Source organism: Rana temporaria, chromosome 1, assembly GCF_905171775.1.
Source record: "Rana temporaria chromosome 1, aRanTem1.1, whole genome shotgun sequence".
NCBI lineage: Eukaryota > Metazoa > Chordata > Amphibia > Anura > Ranidae > Rana > Rana temporaria.
In genome coordinates this window covers 50247717-50269064 of record NC_053489.1, presented here as the reverse complement: position 1 = coordinate 50269064, position 21348 = coordinate 50247717, and the positions used below count along the sequence as shown (strand labels likewise).

Here is a 21348-nt window from a genome sequence, read left to right as displayed (position 1 = left end):
TTTTCGCTGTTTTTTTGTTTATAGCGCAAAAAATAAAAACCGCAAAGGTGATCAAATACCACCAAATAAAAAAAACTCTATTTGTGGGGAAAAAAAGGACATACATTTTGTTTGGGAGCCACGTCGCACAACCGCACAATTGTCAGTTAAACTACGCAGTGCCGAGTCGCAAAAAGTGCTCTGGTCTTTGGCCAGCCAAATGGTCTGGGGCTGAAGTGGTTAATGTTGAAAAATGAAAAGTATTGCATTTGAGGGATAAAAATACAAACGCAAGTTACTCACTAGGGGGAGAACCTCTGGGGGAATCCAGGATGGAAAAAAGATCTGGGGGGTCCTAGTAGATAACTTGCACTCAGCAATGGTATGCCAAGCTGAAGCAATCAAAACAAGTCAAACATTAGCATGCATAAAAAAGGGGATTTACTCAAGAGATAAAACTATAATCCTGCCACTTTACAATAATTGAGTATGTCGCCCAGTTCTGGTCGCCAATCCTCAGGAAGGATGTGCTGAAACTGAAGAGAGTCCAGAGAAGGGCAACAAAGCTAAAAGCCAAAGCTATAAGGAAGGGAGGGGGTTAACAGGACGTCAGTTACAAGTATTAAACGTATTCTTCCTGGAGAAGAGACACTTGAGAGGAGATATGATAATGATATACAAATACCTCAATGGTGATTCTAGTATTTAGAGGAAACTATTACATTTCTGGGACTAAGTCGGGGAATGAACAAGAATGAACAAGTCGGGGAAAGTGTTTTGTGCGCGCTTTGTGCAAATGTTTTTTATAAGGCTGCCGAGCGAAGCCCACGTGCCCCACTAGTTTTTAGATAGCGAGGGAGCGAAGCAAGCAAGCCGTAAAAAAAAAAAAGAAGTTTTGCCCCTTTTCCGACAAACCGAGCAGGATCTGGGAAAGGTAGGGGTAGGGTGGGGAGAGTCACTAAGTGGAGATGCACTTAGAGTTAAAGTTCATAGGTCAAAGGTCAGTTAGGGTTGGGTTAGGGTTTTCCCTTGAAGAATAAGGCTAGGACTCAGGAATTGGAACAGGGACCTCCCCCAGAGGTCAAAGCTCAGAAGGTGGGTTCCCAGAGGTCAAAGGTCACAAGGCGTGGCTGACCCACCCCCAGTGGTGTATCTAGGGTATGGCAGCCATGGCAAGTGCCATGGGCGCTATATGAAGGCGGCACTGTTGAGTGGCTGGGCAGCAAGGCATTTACCAGGGTCTGAGGGTCTCTTCTTCCCTCCTCCCGAGCATAGGCAGGATCTCCTTTTCAGCACCTTTGCTAATGGACAATGGCAGCGCTATCCCTGCTGCGCTCAGCCACATCCCTCCCCTGTTCTCCCAGGCTCTCCCATTCCATCTGGTTGGATTGGCAGCGCACAAAGAAGAAGGAACATCAGTTTCTCCCTCTCCTCTGTGAAAACTGAGGCCTTAAGTGATGGAGATTTCATCACTTCCAGTATTGGTTCTGCATTCACCTGGCCTTGGAGGGCAGAGGAGGGATCAGGGGTCTAATAAACCCCAGATTTCTCCATAAAGAGGATATGTCACTACCCAAGGTATCACAAGGGATGATAAATATAACTAGTTTTGTTATCTGTTTTTTTTTTGTTAAGGTTATCTGAAAGATGGGTTTCAAATGTTTCGACAGGGGGCGCAGTTTCAGTGCTTGCCATAGGCGCCATTTACACTAGATACGCCTCTGCCCACCCCCACCAAAGTGTACCGCCTACCCCAACTAAGTCCGAGAATGAACAAGTTGGGAAAAGTGTTTACATTTCTGGGAATTTTCATTGAAACTGGAGAAGTAGTTTAACCTTAAACTGCATAGAGTGTTCTTTACTGTCAGAGCAGTAAGGATGTGGAACTCCCTTCCACAAGCAGTGGTGTCAGTGCGGAGTGTTGATAGTTTAAAAAAACAATAAATCAGCATCTTGGCGAGCGCTACAGGGATATGAGCATTATTATTGGCATAAACACGTACACACACACACACACACACACACACAGGTTGAACTGGGTGAACTGGTCTTTATTCAACCTTACCAACTATGTAAATAGATGGTTCACATTGGAAGGGGAGTTTAATTTTTCAAGGACATTTTTCCAAAGAGCTTAGTAAATAAGATGAAGCTCTGCTGGCTTCCATCATCCCATCATGTGCAAGCAAAATTCCTGTTTTTGTTTTTTCTTCTCTTGCAGTGATTTGCACGTATTCTTTGCAAAAGTAAAACTTCACCACATTCACTAACTCTGGGCATAATTCCCTTTCAATTAAACAGAAATACATAAATGGCCCACACCTATAGTGAGGGCATTATTCAACTTTATTCAGAGCTGCACAGTTTTTATCTACAGACATCCCTTATTTGCATGGGCAGCTTGGTAAAGGTGAACCAACCATTTAAATTTCAAATATTTGACATGCTTCTGCAGGCAAGATCAGACTCCACAATCACATCTCAGGTGTTGGCTCGGCTCATCTCCAAAGAAATCTATTTTATCAGCAACAGGAACGCTGCACACCGAGATGAAAAATAAACTTCCTTGATTAAAATAGCCAGCAGAAACTAGTTGTAATCTGACATGGTTTGCCCTAGACAAAGAACATTCTCAAAGAATATATTCTCTCCGAAATATTCAATGTCCCATATGATCAAACACAAAAAAATTGGGGGGTTGGAATGGTTGATTTAACCTCCCTGGCGGTATGATTCTTTCAGAAAAAACATGCTGAAAGCGGTACAATTATTTGCAAGGAAATTTGGTGTTTTATACTGTAGGCCTGTGATTTTTAGGAATAACTCACTTAAATCTGACCAAACAAGAGTCTAATAGGCATCTCGGGTATGACATTTTTTTAAAAACAAAATTTTAAATTATAATATAATAAATAATTATAAATAATTATAGAAAGTAATAATATAATTAAAATAAAAATTATTCAATAATGTAATCAACTCAAAATCACTGAAATTTTCTCAGTTGCAGAATTGTCGCTGTCATTATTTTTTTTTTTTTATGACGAATTTCCCCGCAAATCGCTATCGCACAATTCTGCAAGTGATTATAATTTATTATCGCTGTTTTCTAGCTGATCTAAAACCATTTTTGACATAAAAAGACACTTTTGGTTGCTATGGACAATCTACAGTTTGCAGGGAGAAAAGAAGGTTTTTATTATATAAAATGACATGCAGGGCACTGGGCAGACCACTAGGGACAAGGGGGGTGTGTTTTTTTTACATACAGTACTGTAATCTATAAGATTACAGTATACTGTATGTAATGTGTTTGTTTACTTTTTTGAATTTGGCGCCGATCTCCGCTCCCGTGCGTCGTAACGTCGCAGGGAACGGAGATCGGCGGCACAGGAGGACGCTGTGTGAATCGAGCGAGGTCCCGCTCGCTCACACAGCGTGGTGACATCGCTGGATCCAGGAGAAGGTAAGCCAGCGCACGCTGCAGGCTCTGCATGTCTACTCCGAGCGTGACTCGGGGATACCGATCGCAGCAAGAAAAACCCACCCCGAGTCACGCTCGGGGTTACCGCCAGGGAGGTTAAATCTGACCAAACAAGAGTCTAATAGGCATCCCGGGTATGACATTTTTTTAAAAACAAAATTATAAATTATAATATAATAAATAATTCTAAATAATTATAACAAATAATAATATAATTATAATAAAAATTATTCAATAATGTAATCAACTCAAAATCACTGAAATTTGCTCAGTTGCAGAATTGTCGCTGTCATTATTTTTTTTTTTATGACAAATTTCCCCACAAATCGCTATCGCACAATTCTGCAAGTGATTATAATTTATTATCGCTGTTTTCTAGCTGATCTAAAACCATTTTTGACATAAAGGGACACTTTTGGTTGCTATGGACAATCTACAGTTTTCAGGCAGAAAGAAAGGTTTTTATTATATAAAAGAACATGTAAGACACTGGGCAGACCACTAGGGACAAGGGGGGTGTGGTTTTTTTTACATACAGTACTGTAATCTATAAGATTACAGTATACTGTATGTATTGTGTTTGTTTACGTTTTTGAATTTGGCGCCGATCTCCGCTCCCGTGCGTCGTAACGTCGCAGGGAACAGAGATCGACGGCACAGGAGGACGCTGTGTGAATCGAGCGAGGTCCCGCTCGCTCACACAGCGCGGTGACATCGCTGGATCCAGGAGAAGGAAAGCCAGCGCGCGCTGCAGGCTCTGCACAGCTACCCCGAGCGTGACTCTGGGTTACCGATTTTAGCCAAAAAAATCCACCCCGAGTCACGCTCGGGGATACCGCCAGGAGGGTTAAAAGACTTACTGGGCGTCGCAACTAATAAACATCAAACATTGGTTCAACCTGACATACTTTGGGTACAAGTAGAGGCTGAGTGAGTGAGAAACTTGTAAAGCGCAACACATGCGAACTGAATCACCTCTGGGCGCTGTATCCATTTCATGGGTAAGGAATCCCTTGACCTCAGAAGAGATGGGTTTTAATCTTTCTCCTGAAGGCCAAGTGGTCCGACTCCAGTCGGATGGTGTTGGTAGTGCATTCCACAGCTGAGGTCCCTGGACTGCAAATCTTCGATCTCCTTTGGACTTGTATCTGGCTTTGGGTATCTGGAGTAGGTTTTGATTGGTGGATCGCAGAATGCGATTGGGGTTATGGGCTTTTATTCTTTCACATAGATATTGGGGGCGTTGTCTTGAATACACTTATGTATTAGGCAGAGTGCCTTGAAAGTGATTCTGTCTTTTACTGGCAACCAATGAAGGGATCTCGGTGAAGGCAAGATTGATTCCCATGGGTTTTTTACCGGTCACTAGTCGCGCGGCCGTATTTTGAACAACTTGCAGACGAGTAATTTGGGGAGTCCTAGATAGAGGGCATTTGCGTAGTCAAGTCTGGAATTGATGATTGTTCCCACCACGACTGCAATGTCCTCTATCGGGATAAAGGGCGTGAGTCTGCGTAGTAGGCGCAGCAGATGGTGGGATCCGCTGACTACTGACCCTATTTGTGCATCCATTGTCATGTAGGTGTCAAAAACGACTCAGAGACTTTTGACTTTGGTGCTAGGGGAGATAGTTTTGCCCAGAATGGGCGGGGGAGTCCATGTTGACGCGGGGTGATTTTTCCGGTTAGCGTGAAACAGGAGAAGTTCTGTTTTTGAACCGTTGAGTTTAAGATAACTGGATGTCATCCAGTTATCTATTAGAGAGAGGGATTTCTCTAGTCCAAGAGAATGATCCTTTTTGTTGCAGATGCGGAAATACAGTTGTGTGTCGTCTGCATAGGAGTGGTAAAGTAACTTCTGGTTACTGATGATTTCAAAGAGAGGGCGAAGATAGATATTAAACAATACGGGCGACAAGGGAGATCCCTGAGGGACTCCGCATGATACCGTACGTTTTTCAGAAGTGAAAGACCCCAGTTTCACTGTTTGTGATCGGTTTTCCAAGAAGGAGGAGAACCAGGGTAAAACACCTTCAGCGACTCCGGCTACTTCAGCTAGCCTAGCCAATAGTAGTCCGTGGTCTACAGTGTCAAAAGCCGCGCTTAGGTCCAGCAGTATCAGGAGACAAGATTCTCCTTCGTCTGCGGCCTCTAGAGCGCCATCCCATATTTTGAGCAGCGCCGCTTCTGTTCCATGACCCGGACGGAAGCCTGATTGAAACGGGTCGAGTAATTTATGGGTGTCTAAATGTAGTTGCAGCTGTTGTACAACTACTTTCTCCATTACCTTGGAGAAAACATTTAGACCTGTTATGGGCCTCCGGTTGTTTGGGTCTTTGGGGGTCGAGGGTAGGTTTTTTTAGAATTGGTTTTATTGTACCTTGTTTCAGCAAGGTGGGCACCAGGGCTCAAGTCCTGCGGGAACGCATGGGAACGGAGTTCCTGCACTTTTTTCACAGCAGGACTAGAGCAGCCGAGAGCAGCCGAGCCGCCCGAGCCAATCCTTCACTAAGCCCAGCTCGAGTCACTGTCGGGCAGGCGAACCTTAGTAATCCTTTGTTACTGGCCGCTTCCTGTATATGGATTCATTGGGTGGTGTGCGGGTATTATGTCACTTCCTGTATATGGAATCATCGGGTAGTGTGCGGGTATTCCGTCACTTCCTGTATATGGAATCATCGGGCAGTGTGCGGGTATTCCGTCACTTCCTGTATATGGAATCATCGGGTAGTGTGCGGGTATTCCGTCACTTCCTGTATATGGAATCATCGGGTAGTGTGTGGGTATTCCGTCACTTCCTCGATGCCGCAATGTCTCCTGGGAGCTTTTGTCATTGTTCCCAGGAGACATTGCGGAGGTCTGCCGCGAGTTATCGCGGGATTTAGAAAGAACTTGCTTAAAAAAATGCGGTTTAGTAATTATACATATGAGCGTATCATTTTTTTTTTTTTGGTGGGGAGTGGATCTTGGGTGGGAGTTCCCACAATTTTTTCCCCAGGACTTGACCCCTGGTGGGCACCATGCCCTCCTTGAATGATTGGTTAATAAGCTGCATGATAGCTGGTGCCAGTATATCGGCACTTTCTTTCAGCAGTTTAGTGGGGATGATATCATTGGGCTGCAATGGTTAAAGCACCTCCACACCCCTCTTAGGGCAGACTGTTGGAAATCACTCCAGTTAAATAGTCTACCAATCACAGTTCAATCCTCTATCCTAGCATGGAGAGCTCTGCTCAACCACCCAGGGGATCTCTTCAAGGCTCAGCAAATACGCATGCCATTTGCGGCACTATAAAATAGAGCTGCACAATTAATCGTTAAAAAATTGTGATCTCGATTCAACCCCCCTGATGATCTCCAATGCAGAGTTTGACGATTCTATTATAACAAGTGGAGAGACTTTATCTGCTCACTCAGCAGAACCAGCTCTCAAACATTTGTTGTCGGAAATTCTGACAGCAAATGTCCAAAGGAGCGTACACACGGTCGGAATTTCCGACAAAAAGCTCCCATCGTACATTTGTTGTCGGAAATTCCGACTGTGTGTACGCGGCATTACACTCTGATTTTTCACCTGTACTCTTGTATAAAACCTAATAATCTATATAAAAAAAAAAAAAAAGAATACATTCTCAAAGAGTAAATCTCTCTTTTGGAAACCTGAGCAGCAGTAAAAACCTGATACAGCTTCTAATCCTTCCCCATTCCAACCCAGACTATAAGACAATTCTCTGGCTGGACATGCACAACATAAGACATTATTATCTTTTCACTGAAGCATGTGTAAAGTGTTTGGTTCCTGTTATCAACAATATCTGGTATCCAATACTGACCGTCAAAACAAATATTGACTAGAATTTGCATAGAACATTATATGCAAATAAAGTTATCTAGTTTCTTTCATAAAGGACCTCCTGACCAGAGCATTGCACATATCAATGGGAAGAAAACATCTAGTTCAAGTTATATTCCACAATGATCCTTCACAATAGATTGCATACTTGTTCAATATCAATATACTTTATAAGGACACTGGGGATGATTTACCAAACGCAAATAGACTGTGTACCTTGCAAGTACAGTTGCACTCTGCATGGGCATTTGCTCCAGAGCTTAGTAAATGAGGTATAGCTCTGCTGACTTCTATCATCCAATCATGTGCAAGCAAAAATTATTATTTTTTTCCTTGCATGTGATTGGGTATTCTATTTGCCTTTATTAAATTCATCTCTCCATCTCTCATTAAGTTTAACGTTAATATTTGGGGAAAATAAGTGTTAAGAGCTGATATTAATGGTAAATTGTTACCGGTGGTTTTAGTGTTATTGGCTCACTTTAGGGCATGGGTGCTCAATCTGTGGCCCTCCAGCTGTTGCCAAACTACAAGTCCCATAATGCCTCTGCCTTTGGTAGTCATGCTTTGCCTTGCAATGCATCATGGGACTTGTAGTTTCGCAAAAGCTGAAGGCCACAAGGTTAAGCACTCATGCTTTAGGGTAGTAATGGGGAACCTTGGCACCCCAGATGTTTTGGAACTACATTTCCCATCATGCTCATGCACTCTGCAGTGTAGTTGAGCATCATGGGAAATGTAGTTCCAAAACATCTGTGGTGCCAAGGTTCGTCATCACTGCTATAGGTGACGGTTAAGTGTAAGGCTTCATTTCCATGGATGTTTTTACAGCCACTTTTTTTAGGCTTTTTTACAGCTTAAAAACGCCTGTCCATGTTTTTTTTTTTGAGCTGGAGCTCAAAAACGCAGCGGTAGCATTTTTTAGCGTTTTTGCGCGTTTGAGCGTTTTATACCGTCTGGCGTTTTTACAGCTCTAAGGCTGGAGCCTCAGAACGCACTGGTCCTGTTTTTTTTTTGCAGCTTAAAAACGGCTCAGCCATCTACAGCTCAAAAACGTCATGGTGGGCATGAGGCCATAGGCTAACATGGAGAGCCGTTTTTAAGCTGCAAAAAAAGCTCAGAAAAGTGGCTGTAAAAACGTCCAAAAACTTCCATGGAAATGAAGCCTTAGGCCGCGCGTACACACGGCCGAGAAACTCGACGGGCAAAACACATCGTTTTGCTCGTCGAGTTCCTTGTGAAGCCGCCGAGGATCTCGGCGAGCCAAATTTTCCCATTGCCGTCAAGGAAATAGAGAACATGTTCTCTTTTTGGCCCGACGAGATCCTCATCGGTTTCCTCGTCGAAAAGTGTACACACGACCGGTTTCCTCGGCAAAAAAACCCCCCAGCAAACTTCTTGCTGTTTTTTGCCGAGAAACTCGGCCGTGTGTACGAGGCCTTAGGATTAAAAAATCAGATAGGGAAGGGTCAGACACTCAAAAGGTGGGGAATTAAAGCAGAGGCTGCTGACTTTTAAAATGAGGACACTTACCTGTCCAGGGCACCCGTAATATCGGCACCCGAAGCTGATCTCTCCCTTGGCTATCGGGTGGAGGCTCCGCCATCTTCGGTAAGGGAATCAGGAAGTGAAGCCTTGTGGCTCCACTTTCTGGTTCCCTACTGCGCATGCGCAAACCCGCGCTGCACATTCCCACTGGTCCCTGCTGCCTTCTGGGACCTGTGTGTCTCCCAGAAGACAGCAGGGAGGGGGGGTAGTTGCGTAGATACCCACGGGTGGCTCGAGTATCTATGGCCGGAAGTGGGAGCAAAATACCTGTATTAGACAGGTATCCCCTCCCCCTGAAAGGTGCCAAATGTGACACCGGAGAGGGAAGGATTCCGAAAAGCGGAAGTTCCGTTTTTGAGTAAAACTCCACTTTAAGGTAGAAAATGGTTCCAGCAGCATATGGTAAAATACTCAAGTAGGAGATGGTCAAGTGTTCAGCTAAAACATGGGTCCCCAACATTTCTAAACAAAGAGCCAGTTCACTCTCCTTCAGACTTAAGAGATATTAGGCTGTAGTTTGTGGGAGCAGAAAATGCTCCAGCATCAGTGGGAGTAAAATTATGGTTTAGTGATGAGTTGGAATAACTAATAGCCCAGGATTGGTGATCAGTAGAAGTAAAAAAATGACCTTGGTGTCGGTGGAAAGAACCGTACCCTATTGTTGAGGTCATTGGGAGAAATAGTGCCCGGTTGATGGTATCAGTGGGAGAAATTGCATCCCATCGTTGCTCAGTCTCAGTACAAGGAATAGTGTCTTATTATTGGTGTCAGTGGGAGAAATACTTCTCCATTGTTGAGGTCATTGGATGGAATAGTGCTCCGTTTTTGGTATCAGTGGGAGAAATAGTGCTCCTTTGTTGGTATCAGTGGGAGAAATAGTGCTCCTTTGTTGGTGTCAGTGGGAGGAATAGTGCCTCATTATTGGTGTCAAAAGGAGGAAAAATTTCCCCATCATTGGGATTACTGGGGGGAATAGTGTTCCACTGTTGCTGTCAGTGGGAGAAATAGCATGCCTTCATTGGTGACAGTTGGAGAAACACTTCCCACAACTTTGGGATTATTGGGGGAAATAGTGTCCCATTGTTGGTGTCAGTGTGAGGAATAGCACCCCATTGATGTCAGTGGGATGAACAGTGCCCCATTGTTGGTGTTAGAGGAATAGTTCCTTCTCATTGGTGTCAGTGGGAGAAATACTTCTTCATCAGTGGGAGAAATATTGCCCCAACGATCGGATAAAAGCAAGCAAAGGGCTACATCCAGTCTGGGGTCCACAGGGACCACTGAGATAGAATTTAGGTAAGGTAAAAAAAATTCAGGTAGTATATGGTTAAGATTTCAAATAGCGTATGGTTAAGTGTTCAGGCATGGGAAGGTTAAATGTTCAGGTAGGAGATGGTGTAGTGTTTAAGCAGTGGACGGTAGAGTACGTTTAACCACTTGACCTCTGGAAAATGTACTCCCCCTTCATGACCAGGCATTGTTTGCGATAAGGCACTGCGTTACTTTAACTGAAAATGGCATGGTCATGCAACACTAAACACCAATAAAATGTATGTCCTTTTTTTGGGCGGAGAATCGGACACTGACTGACACTTAACACTTTTTTTGAACCAATGACACTATTATAGTGATAAGCGCTAAAAATGTGCACTGTAACTGTACTAATGACATTACTAGGGCTAATGACACTGGCTGGGAAGGGTTAAACATCTAGGGCTATCAAAGGGTTAAATGTGTGCCTAGCCAGTGTTTTGTGTACTGCGTGTGGTGCTTTCACTAAGGAAAGTAATAGATTTCATTCCCTGCTTTGCAGAAAAAGAAAATTCATTACTTCCCCGCTGACAGGACAGAGCTCTGCCTTGTTTACGTAGGCAGAGCCGAGTCCTGTGTGTGTTGGCCGGCATCCACTAATCAGCATCTGCTGCGTAAAAATCAAGGCAGGGCTGGGTCATGTGGGGGGTGCCCCCTACCTGGAAGTGCCAGATCACGTACTAGGGTATGTGATCTGGCACAGGAAAGACACCTTGCTGCCGTATATGTAAGTGATATGGTTGGCAAGCGGCTAATTGTTCTGGTGGAGTCAGAGGCGTATCTAGTGAAAATAGCGCCTATGGCAAACACTGAAACTGCGCCCCTGTCGAAACATTTGAAACCAATCTTTCAGATAACCTTAAAAAAAAACAGCTAACAAAACTAGAGATATTTATCATCCCTTATGATACCTTGGGTAGTGACATATCCTCTTTATGGAGAAATCTGGGGTTTATTAGACCCCTGATCCCTCCTCTGTCCTCCAAGGCCAGGTAAATGCAGAACCAATACTGGAAGAGATGAAATCTTCATCACTTAAGGCCTCAGTTTTCACAGAGGAGAGGGAGAAACTGATGTTCCTCCTTCTTTGTGTGCTGCCGATCCGACCAGATGGAATGGAAGAGCCTGGGAGAGCAGGGGAGGGCTGTGGCTGAATGCAGCAGGGATAGCGCTGCCATTGTCCATTAGCAAAGGTGCTGAAAAGGAGATCCTGCCTATGCTCAGGAGGAGGGAAGAAGAGACCCTCAGACCTTGGTAAATGCCTTGTTGCCCAGCCACTCAACTGCGCCACCCTCATTGGGCGCCCATGGCACTTGCCATGGCTGTCATACCCTAGATACGCCACTGGGTGGAGTATAGGTAAAGAGACACATTCAATTTGCCAATTCAGGGCAATGTGACAGGGTCTTTGCTGTGGAAACCCCCATGTTATGGTGTTTCAGTCTAGCAGCCAACTGTTACATAACGGAGGGGGTGAAGTCCTCATTCTCTGGAGGTCTCAACACCAGATGACACTGTATACAATTTTGGTTATTTACACTAATCACACTGATTCTCCCCACCTGGAGCTTCATGCAGAAAACTGTCAGTGCCAGGCTGCGAGTGCTGGAAACAAACTTGTTGAAGGTGTCTAGTTAAACTAATTTTTACTAATTGGTGTTCTAGATTAAATTAAGGTTTAGGCTTAGGGGATCTTTAAATAAAATCTAAAGTTTGGCTGTCTAAGATGATAATAGAATTTGAGGTTAGAAGTAGAGGAAGAGCAATTCAACACATTTGCCAGTTCCCCAGCACCCTTCGTCCTACACATCTCACCCACTTATCTTCTGATTACTAGATTACATTAAGGATGTCATCAGGGGGCACGCTCTAGGAAGTGTAAAGCTAGCCATACATGCATATATTTCTCTTGTTCAGCCCACTAAACAGGGTTAAAGGTGGAATTTACAGTGCCAGCTGTCTAAATACTCAAACAGTGACTTGTTGATACATATAACTTTAAAGAGGAAGCACAACAGGTTTTATGTATAAACACAGTACAGTGGTACTTTGGATCACGAGCATAATTCGTTCCAGAAGAATGCTTGTAATCCAAAGCACTCTTATATCAAAGCGAGTTTGAAACTCAGATAATTCGTTCCACAGTGACTTCTATTGTATGCTGTACCGCATGTGACCAGAGGTGGGGGGGCGCCCGAGACACTCATGAAACATTGAGCATCTGTGAGGCATCTTCAAACAGAAGGTGGAGAAGCGCAAATAACATCCACCAGCTCTGTGATGTCGCCATGGAGGAGGGGGAAGAGGACTCCAGTGGCAACCTGTGATGCTCTGGATGAACTCCATGCCCAAGAGGGTTAAGGCAGTGCTGGAAAGTAATGGTGGCCAGACAAAATATTGACACTTTGGGCCCAAATTGGACATTTTCACTTAGGTTTGTACTCACTTTTGTTGCCAGCGGTTTAGACATTAATGGCTGTGTTTTGAGTTATTTTGAGGGGACAGCAAATATACACCGTTACACAAGCTGTACACTCACTACTTTACATTGTAGAAAATTGTAATTTCTTCAGTCACATGAAAAGATAGAATAAAAGATTTTTGTGAGATATTTACATTCACATCAGTCTCTGCCTTCAAGGAGCTTAGAATCTAAGGTCCCCAACTCACATTCATTCATACATATATAGCCGGGAGTGGATTACGGTTATCTGACTTTTCTAGTTATCTATTACTATTCTAGCCTTGCTCCTATGTCCCCTATGGCTGGATCTGAATCACTGACATTATCTCCTGACGCACAGAGAAAGGCATTGTGGGAGATATAGTCCTCTGGATAGGCATTGCTGATCTTGCAGAAATGACTGTGAACTGCATCTCCCAGGAGACCGTCTGCTCTGCAGGGGAATTGTGGGAGAGACTATATAGGGATCTGCAGACCAGGCCCACGCTCTCTTTCTTCCTGGATCTCACTGTGTGAGCACCAATATGTGGTTGTGTAAGCAAATTGCGGCCTAGCACGCGATACACAGCCCGCCGCTCCAGCCCCAGCGAGTCCAGTCGTCACCCGCTAGCAGAAGGACTGAACACTGCAGAGCTAGTTCGCTGAATTAGCAGACTGATCCCTGTTCTGCCCATCTGAAGAAGGAAGAATTGTTTGTCGGTCCTATCGTGAGGCTTCGTGGTCTTTCAGAATTGGGGAGGGGGCTTGTGCCCACAGATCCCATTGCCCTGCTAAGTACTACACGTTCAGCACATGTGACATTCATTTGGATTACAAATAGTATTTTAGCCCGCGGTTCGAATCTGGTGCAGCTGTGCATGGTAACCAATCAGCTTTCAGGTTTTATTGTCAAACCCTAATTGAACAAGCTGAAGTTAGCTTAATTCAGTGTTTCTCAATTCCAGTCCTCAGGCCCCCCCAACAGGTCAGGTTTTCAGGATTTCCATTATTTTGCACAGGTGATTTGATCAGTTTCACTGCCTTAGTAATCACCACAGCCTTTTCATCTGAGGGAAATCCTGAAAACCTGACCTGTTGGGGGGGCCTGAGGACTGGAATTGCGAAACACTGGCTTAATTGAACATTTACAGGTAAAGTTGATCTATTCTAGGAATTTTTTCCCCCCCTTTTATTGGTTGAACTAGATGGACTTGTGTTTATTTTTTCAACCAGACTAACTATGTAACTAATAACAAGCTGAAGTTAGAAGCTGACTGGTTACTATGCACGGCTGTACCAGATCCTGTGTGCTCCAATTTTACTAAACCCCCCCCCCCCCCCATTGAGGACTACAACAAAAAGGCACCCATCTGCACATTGCCTTGGCATATAGGGAGCTCCCCTTAGTAAAAAATGGCTGCAGCATGTTGGGAGACCCACCTCCAACATGTTTCGCATAGAAGGGCCATAATCATAGAGAGGATCGTAGAGCACATCTCCCAGGTTTTTGAGATGGGAATGAGGAACACCTATTAGCGTGAGTGAGTGAAAAACGTATATAGCGCAGCAACACGTGAACTGAATCGCCTCTGGGCGCTGTAACCATAACCGTAGGGTAGCAAAAGTATGTAGTCATAGGACACACCCCGTGCCACGCCCCCTTAACCACTTGCCGACCAGCAGCCGTCATTATACTGCGGCAGGTCGGCAAGATCCCGCAAACTGTCGTAGCTGTACATCGGTCCATTTAACCGGGATAGCAGGCGCGCAGGGGTGACGATGCTCGTGACCAGCAGTCGCAATGACCGTCAGCCACGAGCGATTGCGGGCACGAGAGGCAGAACAGGGACATGTGTGTGTGTAAACACACGAATCCCTGTACTGTTCTGTAAAGAGAGACATATCGTGAGTTCCTAATAGCTAGGAACCATGATCTGTAATTTCCTCTAGGTCAGTCCCCTCACTCCATCAGTTAGAACACACAGTCAGGGAACACAGTTAACCCCTTGATCGCCCCCTAGTGTTAACCCCATCCCTACCAGTGATATTTTTACAGTTATCAGTGCATTTTTATAGCACTGTTCGCTGTATAAATGCCAATGGTCCCAAAAATGTGTCAAAAGTGTCTGATGTATCCGCCATAATGTCGCAGTCCCGATAAAATAAAAAAAAACGCAGATCGCCGCCATTACTAGTAAAAACAAATAATAATAAAAAAGTGCCATAATCTATCCCCTATTTTGTAGACCCTATAACTTTTGTGCAAACCAATCAATATACGCTTATTGCGATTTTTAATACCAAAAATATGAAGAAGAATAGGTATTGGCCTAAACTGAGAAAACATTTGTTTTGTTTTTTAAATAATTGGGGATATTTATTATAGCAAAAAAATAAAAAATATTGTGTTTTTTTGCAAAATTGTTGCTCATTTTTTGTTTATAGCACAACAAATTTAAATCACAGAGATGATCAAATACCACCAAAAGAAATCTCTATTTGTGGGGAAAAAAAGGACATAAATTTTGTTTGGGTACAACTTCTCACGACCACGCAATTGTCAGTTAAAGTGACGCAGTGCCGATTCGCAAAAAATGTGCCTGGTCATTGAGCATCCAATTCTTTTCGGGGCTGAAGTGGTTAAAAGGAGTTAAACCCACAAGAGTTTTTTTTTTTTATCACTACTATTCCTTTATAAATTTACAAATGCAGCAATTTAGAAATTGGATGAAAGGTTTAGCACTGGGAAACACTTTTTGAAAGGTATACACAACTATATAGATCAGTAGGGATGAGCTTCGAGTTCGGGTCAAACTCATTTTCGACTCGAACATTGCCTGTTCGCCTGTTCGGTAAACAGAAAACAATTTGGGGTAGTCGCTGCAAATTCGAAAAGCCGAGGAACACCCTGTAAAAGTCTATGGGAGAAATCTAAAGTGTTAATTTTAAAAGCTAATATGCAAGTTATTGTCATAAAAAGTGTTTGGGGACCTGGGTCCTGCCCCAGGGGACATGTATCAATGCAAAAAAAAGTTTTAACCACTTTAGCCCCGGGCCTGTTTTTCAGAGTCGGTGTTTACGAGACGAAACCATTTTTTTTTGCTAGAAAATTACTTAAAACCCCCAAACATTATATATTTTTTTTTCTAACACCCTAGAGAATAAAATGGAAGTCATTGCAATACTTTTTGTCACACCGTATTTGCGCAGCGGTCTTACAAGCGCACTTTTTTTGGAAAAAATTCACTTTTTTAAATGAAAAAATAAGACAACAATAAATTTGGCCCAATTTTTTTATATATTGTGAAAGATAATGTTACGCCGAGTAAAATGATACCCAACATGTCACGCTTAAAAATTGCGCCCGCTCGTGGCATGGCGTCAAACTTTTACCCTTAAAAATCTTGATAGGCGACGTTTAAAAAATTCTACAGGTTGCATTTTTTGAGTTACAGAGTAGGCCTAGGGCTAAAATTAATGCTCTTGCTCTAACGATCGCGGCGATACCTCACTTGTGTGGTTTGAATACCGTTTTCATATGGCGGCGCTACTCGCGTATACGTTCGCTTCTACGCGCGAGCTCGTCGGGACGGGGCGCTTTAAAAAAATTTTTTTTTGCTTTTCACATTTATTTTTATTTATTTTACAATTTTTAACACTGAAAAAAAAAAAAAAAATTATCACTTTTATTCCTATTACAAGGAATGTAAACATCCCTTGTAATAGAAAAAAGCATGACAGGTCCTCTTAAATATGGGATCTGGGGTCAAAAAGACCTCAGATCTCATATTTAGGCTTAAATGCAAAAAAAAAAAAAAAAATTTGGAAATGTCATTTTTTCAAATGACAAAAAAAAAAATGTTTCTTTAAGACGCTGGGCGGGACTGACGTTTTGACGTCACTTCCGCCCAGCGGAGCTATGGGGACGGGCGAAGGAGATTTTTCCTTCAGTCTCGTCCCCGCTCAGCTGCCGGATGGTCGCGATCTCCTCCGCCGCTACCGACGGCTCCGGTAAGCGGCGGAGGGCGCGGAACAGCGGCGGGAGGGGGGGGGCCCTCTCCCGCCACCGATAACGGCGATCTCGCGGCGGATTCACTGCGGAGACCGCCATTATCGTTAACACGGCCGCCCACAGAAGAGATGAATATCTCGATTGTGGCAGCAGCTGCTACCGTTACCGAGATATTCATCTCTAAAGTGATGACGTATAACGGCGGTGGGCGGTCGGCAAGTAGTTAAAAATGGCCATTTTTTCGGGAGCAGTGATTTTAATAATGCTTAAAGTGAGACAATAAAAGTGAAATATTCCTTTAAATTGTGTACCTAGGTGGGGTGTATAGTATTCCTGTGAAGTAGCGCTTGTTTCCCGTGCTTAGAACTGTCCCTGCACAAAGTGTCATTTCTGAAGGAAAAAAGTAATTTAAAAACACTCACGGCTATAATGAATTGTCGGCTCCCGGCAATACAGAGAAAATTCATTCATAAAAAAAAAAAAATGCGTGGGGGTCCCCCCAAATTCAATTGCCAGGCCCTTCAGGTCTGGTATGGATATTAAGGGGAACCCCATGTCAAATAAAAAAAAAATGAAGTGGGGTTCATCCCAAATTTCCATTACAGATCCTTCAGGTCTGGTATGGATTTTTAAGAGGAACTCCACCCCAAATAAAAAAAAATGGTGTGGAGTTTCCCCCAATTCCATACCTGACCCTTTATCCGAGCATGCAACCTGGCAGGCCGCAGGAAAAGAGGGGGTCACGAGAGAGCGCCCCCCCTTCCTGAACCGTACCAGGCCACATGCCCTCAACATTGGGAGGATGCTTTGGGGGTCTGTGACCCCTCAAAGCACTATGTCCCCATGTTGATGGGGACAAGGGCCTCATCCCCACAACCCTTGCCCGGTGGTTGTGGGGGTCTGTGGGCGGGGGGGCTTATTGGAATCTGTAAGAGCCCTTTAACAAAGGGGACCCCCAGATCCCGCCCCCCCATGTGAATTGGTAATGGGGTACATTGTACCTCTACCATTTCACAAAGAAAGTGTAACAATAAAAAAAAAAAAAAGACACCATTGGGAAAGTCCTTTATTAAAGATAAAAACATAAAAAATGAATTCCAGCGGTGGTAATCCACTCTCGGTCTCCGCTCCAACGCTGTCTGTATTCTGCGATGGGTGATCTCCTCTCCGGGGTTCAGCGAAGAGAAGATCTCCTCTTCATCCAGTTCCAGGATCCAGCAATGAGATGTCCATCTAGCAGTGACAGCTCTTATGTAAGTGAGGGTGGGGCCACCCATCACGTGACCCCCGCCCCCTCTAGCGCAAAGCCCAGGCTTTCCCAGTGATGTGTGGGTGACCCCGTCCCCCTCTGATGTAATTCAGGTGCTGTTACATCAGAGGGGGCTCGGTGACCCGCATGTCACTGGGAAAGCCTGGGCTTTACCTTGCGTCAGAGGGGGACGGGGTCACATGACGGGTGGCCCCGCCCTCACCTACATAAGAGCTGTCACTGCTGAAGCCGCGTCATTCCCAGGCTGTCTCCGGTGGAGACAGGTGATGTGTGCGCTGGATGGACATTTCATCGCTGGATCCTGGACGAAGAGGAGATCTTCTCATCGCTGGACCGGAGACCTAAAGGGCCTGGTAATTGAATTTGGAGGGACCCCCACGCATTTTTTTTTTAATGAATGACTTTTCTCTGTATTGCCAGGAGCCGACAAATTATTATAGCCGCAAGTGATTTTTGACTTTTTTTTCTTTCAGAAATTACATTTTGTGCAGGGACAGTTCTAAGCACGGGAAACACGCGCTGCTTTACAGGCATACTATACACCCCCCTAGGTACGAAATTTAAAGGAATATTTCACTTTTATTGTTTCACTTTAAGCATCATTAAAATCACTGCTCCCGAAAAAACTGCAGTTTTTAAAACTTTTTTGCATTGATACATGTCCCCTGGGGCAGGACCCAGGTCCCCAAACACTTTTTAAGACAATAACTTGCATAAAAGCCTTTAAAATTAGCACTTTAGATTTCAAATGTTCGAGTCCCATAGATTTTAACGGGGTTCTAAAGTTCACACAAACTTTTGGTCTGTTCGCAGGTTCTGGTGCGAACCGAACGGAGGGTGTTCGGCTCATCCCTATAGATCAGACCAAAATGAGGGGGCAAATGAGGTGGAAAGAGGGATTGTTCCAAATTTAGGGACAGCTGGGAGCTATGTCTTATGCCCCATTCACACAATCAGATTTTCTGTCGGAAAAACTGCTCAAGCTTGGCTTGCATACACACGGTCACACAAAAGTTCTCTGAACTTTCGACCGTCAAGAACGTGGTGATGTACAACACTACGACGAGCCAAGGAAATTCAGTTCAATGCTTCCTAGCTAGCATCGAATTGTTTCCGAGCATGCGTCGGAATTTTGCGCATCAGAATTGAGACAGACGATCGGAATTTTTTCTTTCTGAAAAATTGAGAACCAGCTCTCAATCTTTTGTTGGTGGAAATTCCGACAGCAAAAGTCCGATGGAGCTTACACACGGTTGGAATTTCCGTTCAAAAGCTTTTTCTGTCTGAAAATCCGATCGTGTGTACGGGGGCATTAGAGGTACTTACGATTAAGCTCCTACTGGGTGAAACATGTGAAATGTGGTTCTTCCATAGGTAGGAGACCAAGTTGAAGACATTTTTCCTAACAGATGGTCACTATATGCCAAGGCAGTGTGTCAATGGGTGCCATTTTGTTGCGGTGCATTGGGATTCTATGCAAATAAATGCAACCCCAACTTCCTCACTTTACAGAATGATGGGGAAAAAAATGCATATGAAGGAGAGTAAAAAAAGAGTATTAACACAAAAATACAGTAATACTGTATAGGCATAAAGGTGAAAAGGTCCAGTAAAGACACAAACAACCCAACACCAAGACATGCAGAAGTAAGTCATGCAATTACACTACCTTCTGTGCACTCCACTGCCGTATTTGTCCTCTGACTCCCATGTCCTTTTATTTCAAAAGAAAAACAGAATTTAATGTTTGCTTTGATATATCTTTCTTTAGATTACTTATAACACTTTTTTTATACTAGCAACCATAATATGCCAGTATCTGGCATCTGTTCCCCACATAAACTGATTTGTGAATTTTTAGAACATATCAAAAAAGGCAAACAGGTAATCGATGTTCTACCAGTAAAGTTGGCCATAAATGGCTCAGTCTTTTTTGGTCAGCCAGTGGGCTGAACGAAAAAAAAAAAAAAAAACTAACCTATTCCTTCATCCAGACAATCAGGTGTATGGGAGAATCCTCCCCACTGCACTACTTTATTTTCACACATGGGGGACACCTCCACTGTCAGTATTTTCAGATCAGCTCTACAGTAGACATCTGCTATTCGTCTAGTTTTTAACGAATTTTGATAAATTAGTTCATTCTGAAATATCCGAATTTCTGAAATTTCTAATTCAGAATTTTCAAATTTTCAAAAATTCAGAATTTCGGAATATTTAAATTTCGGAAATTTTTAAATTTGAAAATTAGGCAATTCAAAATTTCAAAAATTCAAAATTCGAAAATCGGAGATTAGAAAATCAAAAATATAAAAATTGCAAATTACAAAATTCGAAAATCTGAAAATTGAGAAATTCGACATTTTGAAATTAGAAAATTTGCAAATTCGAAAACTCAGAATTCGAAAATTTGGAAATGACAAAATCTAAAAAATTTGATTTTTTAATCACTTGCTTACTGGGCACATATACCCCCCTTCTGCCCAGGTGAAATTTCAGCTTCCGGCACTGCATCTCTTTAACTGACAATTGCGCAGTCGTGCGACGAGGCTCCCAAACAAAATTGACGTCCTTTTTTCCCCACAAGTAGAGCTGTCTTTTGGTGGTATTTGATCACCTCTGCGGTTTTTATTTTTTGCGCTATAAACAAAAAAAGAGCGTAAATTTTGAAAAAAAATATCAATATTTTTTACTTGTTGCTATAATAAATAGCCCAATTCTTTTTTAGAAAAAAATGTTTTCCTCTGTCTAGGCCGATATGTATTCTTCTACATATTTTTGGTAAAAATAAAAAATAAATCGCAATAAGCGACTGGTTTGCACAAAAGTCATAGCGCCTACAAAATAAGGGACAGAACTATTCTTTATTATTTATTTTTTTACTAGTAATGGTGGCGATCTGCGATTTTTATTGGGACTGCGACATTATGGCGGACATATCGGACACTTTTGACACATTTTTGGCACCATTCACATTTATACTGCGATCAGTGCTATAAATATGCACTAATTACTGTATAAATGTGACTGGCAGGGAAGGGGTTAACACTAGGGGGTGAGGAAGGCGTTAAATGTGTACCCTGCATAGTGTTTCTAACTGTGGGGGAAGGGGACTGACTGGGGGAGGTGACCGATCTGTGTCCCTATGTACAAGGGACACAGATCGGTCTCCTCTCTCCCTGACAGGACGTGGAGCTATGTGTTTACACACACACACAGATCCACGTCCTTGTCTCTGTAACCGCCGATCGCGGGTGCCTGGCGGACATCGCGGCCGCCAGGCATGCGCATCGGCATTTCAGTGATGCGGCGGGCACGCGCGCGCCCCCCAGTGGCTGGAGGCCATATAGAGACGGCCTCCCGGCAATTGGCATCCACACTGCGGCCATACAAAGTCGTACAGCCGGCAGGAAGTGGTTAACTTCCGAATTCTGAATTTTCGAATTTCC

General features: G+C 43.6%; 1 protein-coding gene across 2 annotated transcripts in view; it reads right to left on the bottom strand.

Moving 5' to 3' along the window:
* The window catches only part of MALT1 (MALT1 paracaspase), a 175933-nt gene that overhangs the window by 77711 nt on the left and 76874 nt on the right, over positions 1 to 21348 (bottom strand). The window contains exon 7 of one of the 2 annotated variants that reach the window (XM_040337753.1): positions 19569 to 19613. The exons of the other annotated variant lie outside the window; for it this stretch is intronic. Coding sequence (XP_040193687.1) covers positions 19569 to 19613 — 45 coding nt within the window. The remainder of the gene's footprint in view (positions 1 to 19568; positions 19614 to 21348) is intronic. 2 annotated transcript variants of the gene reach the window in all.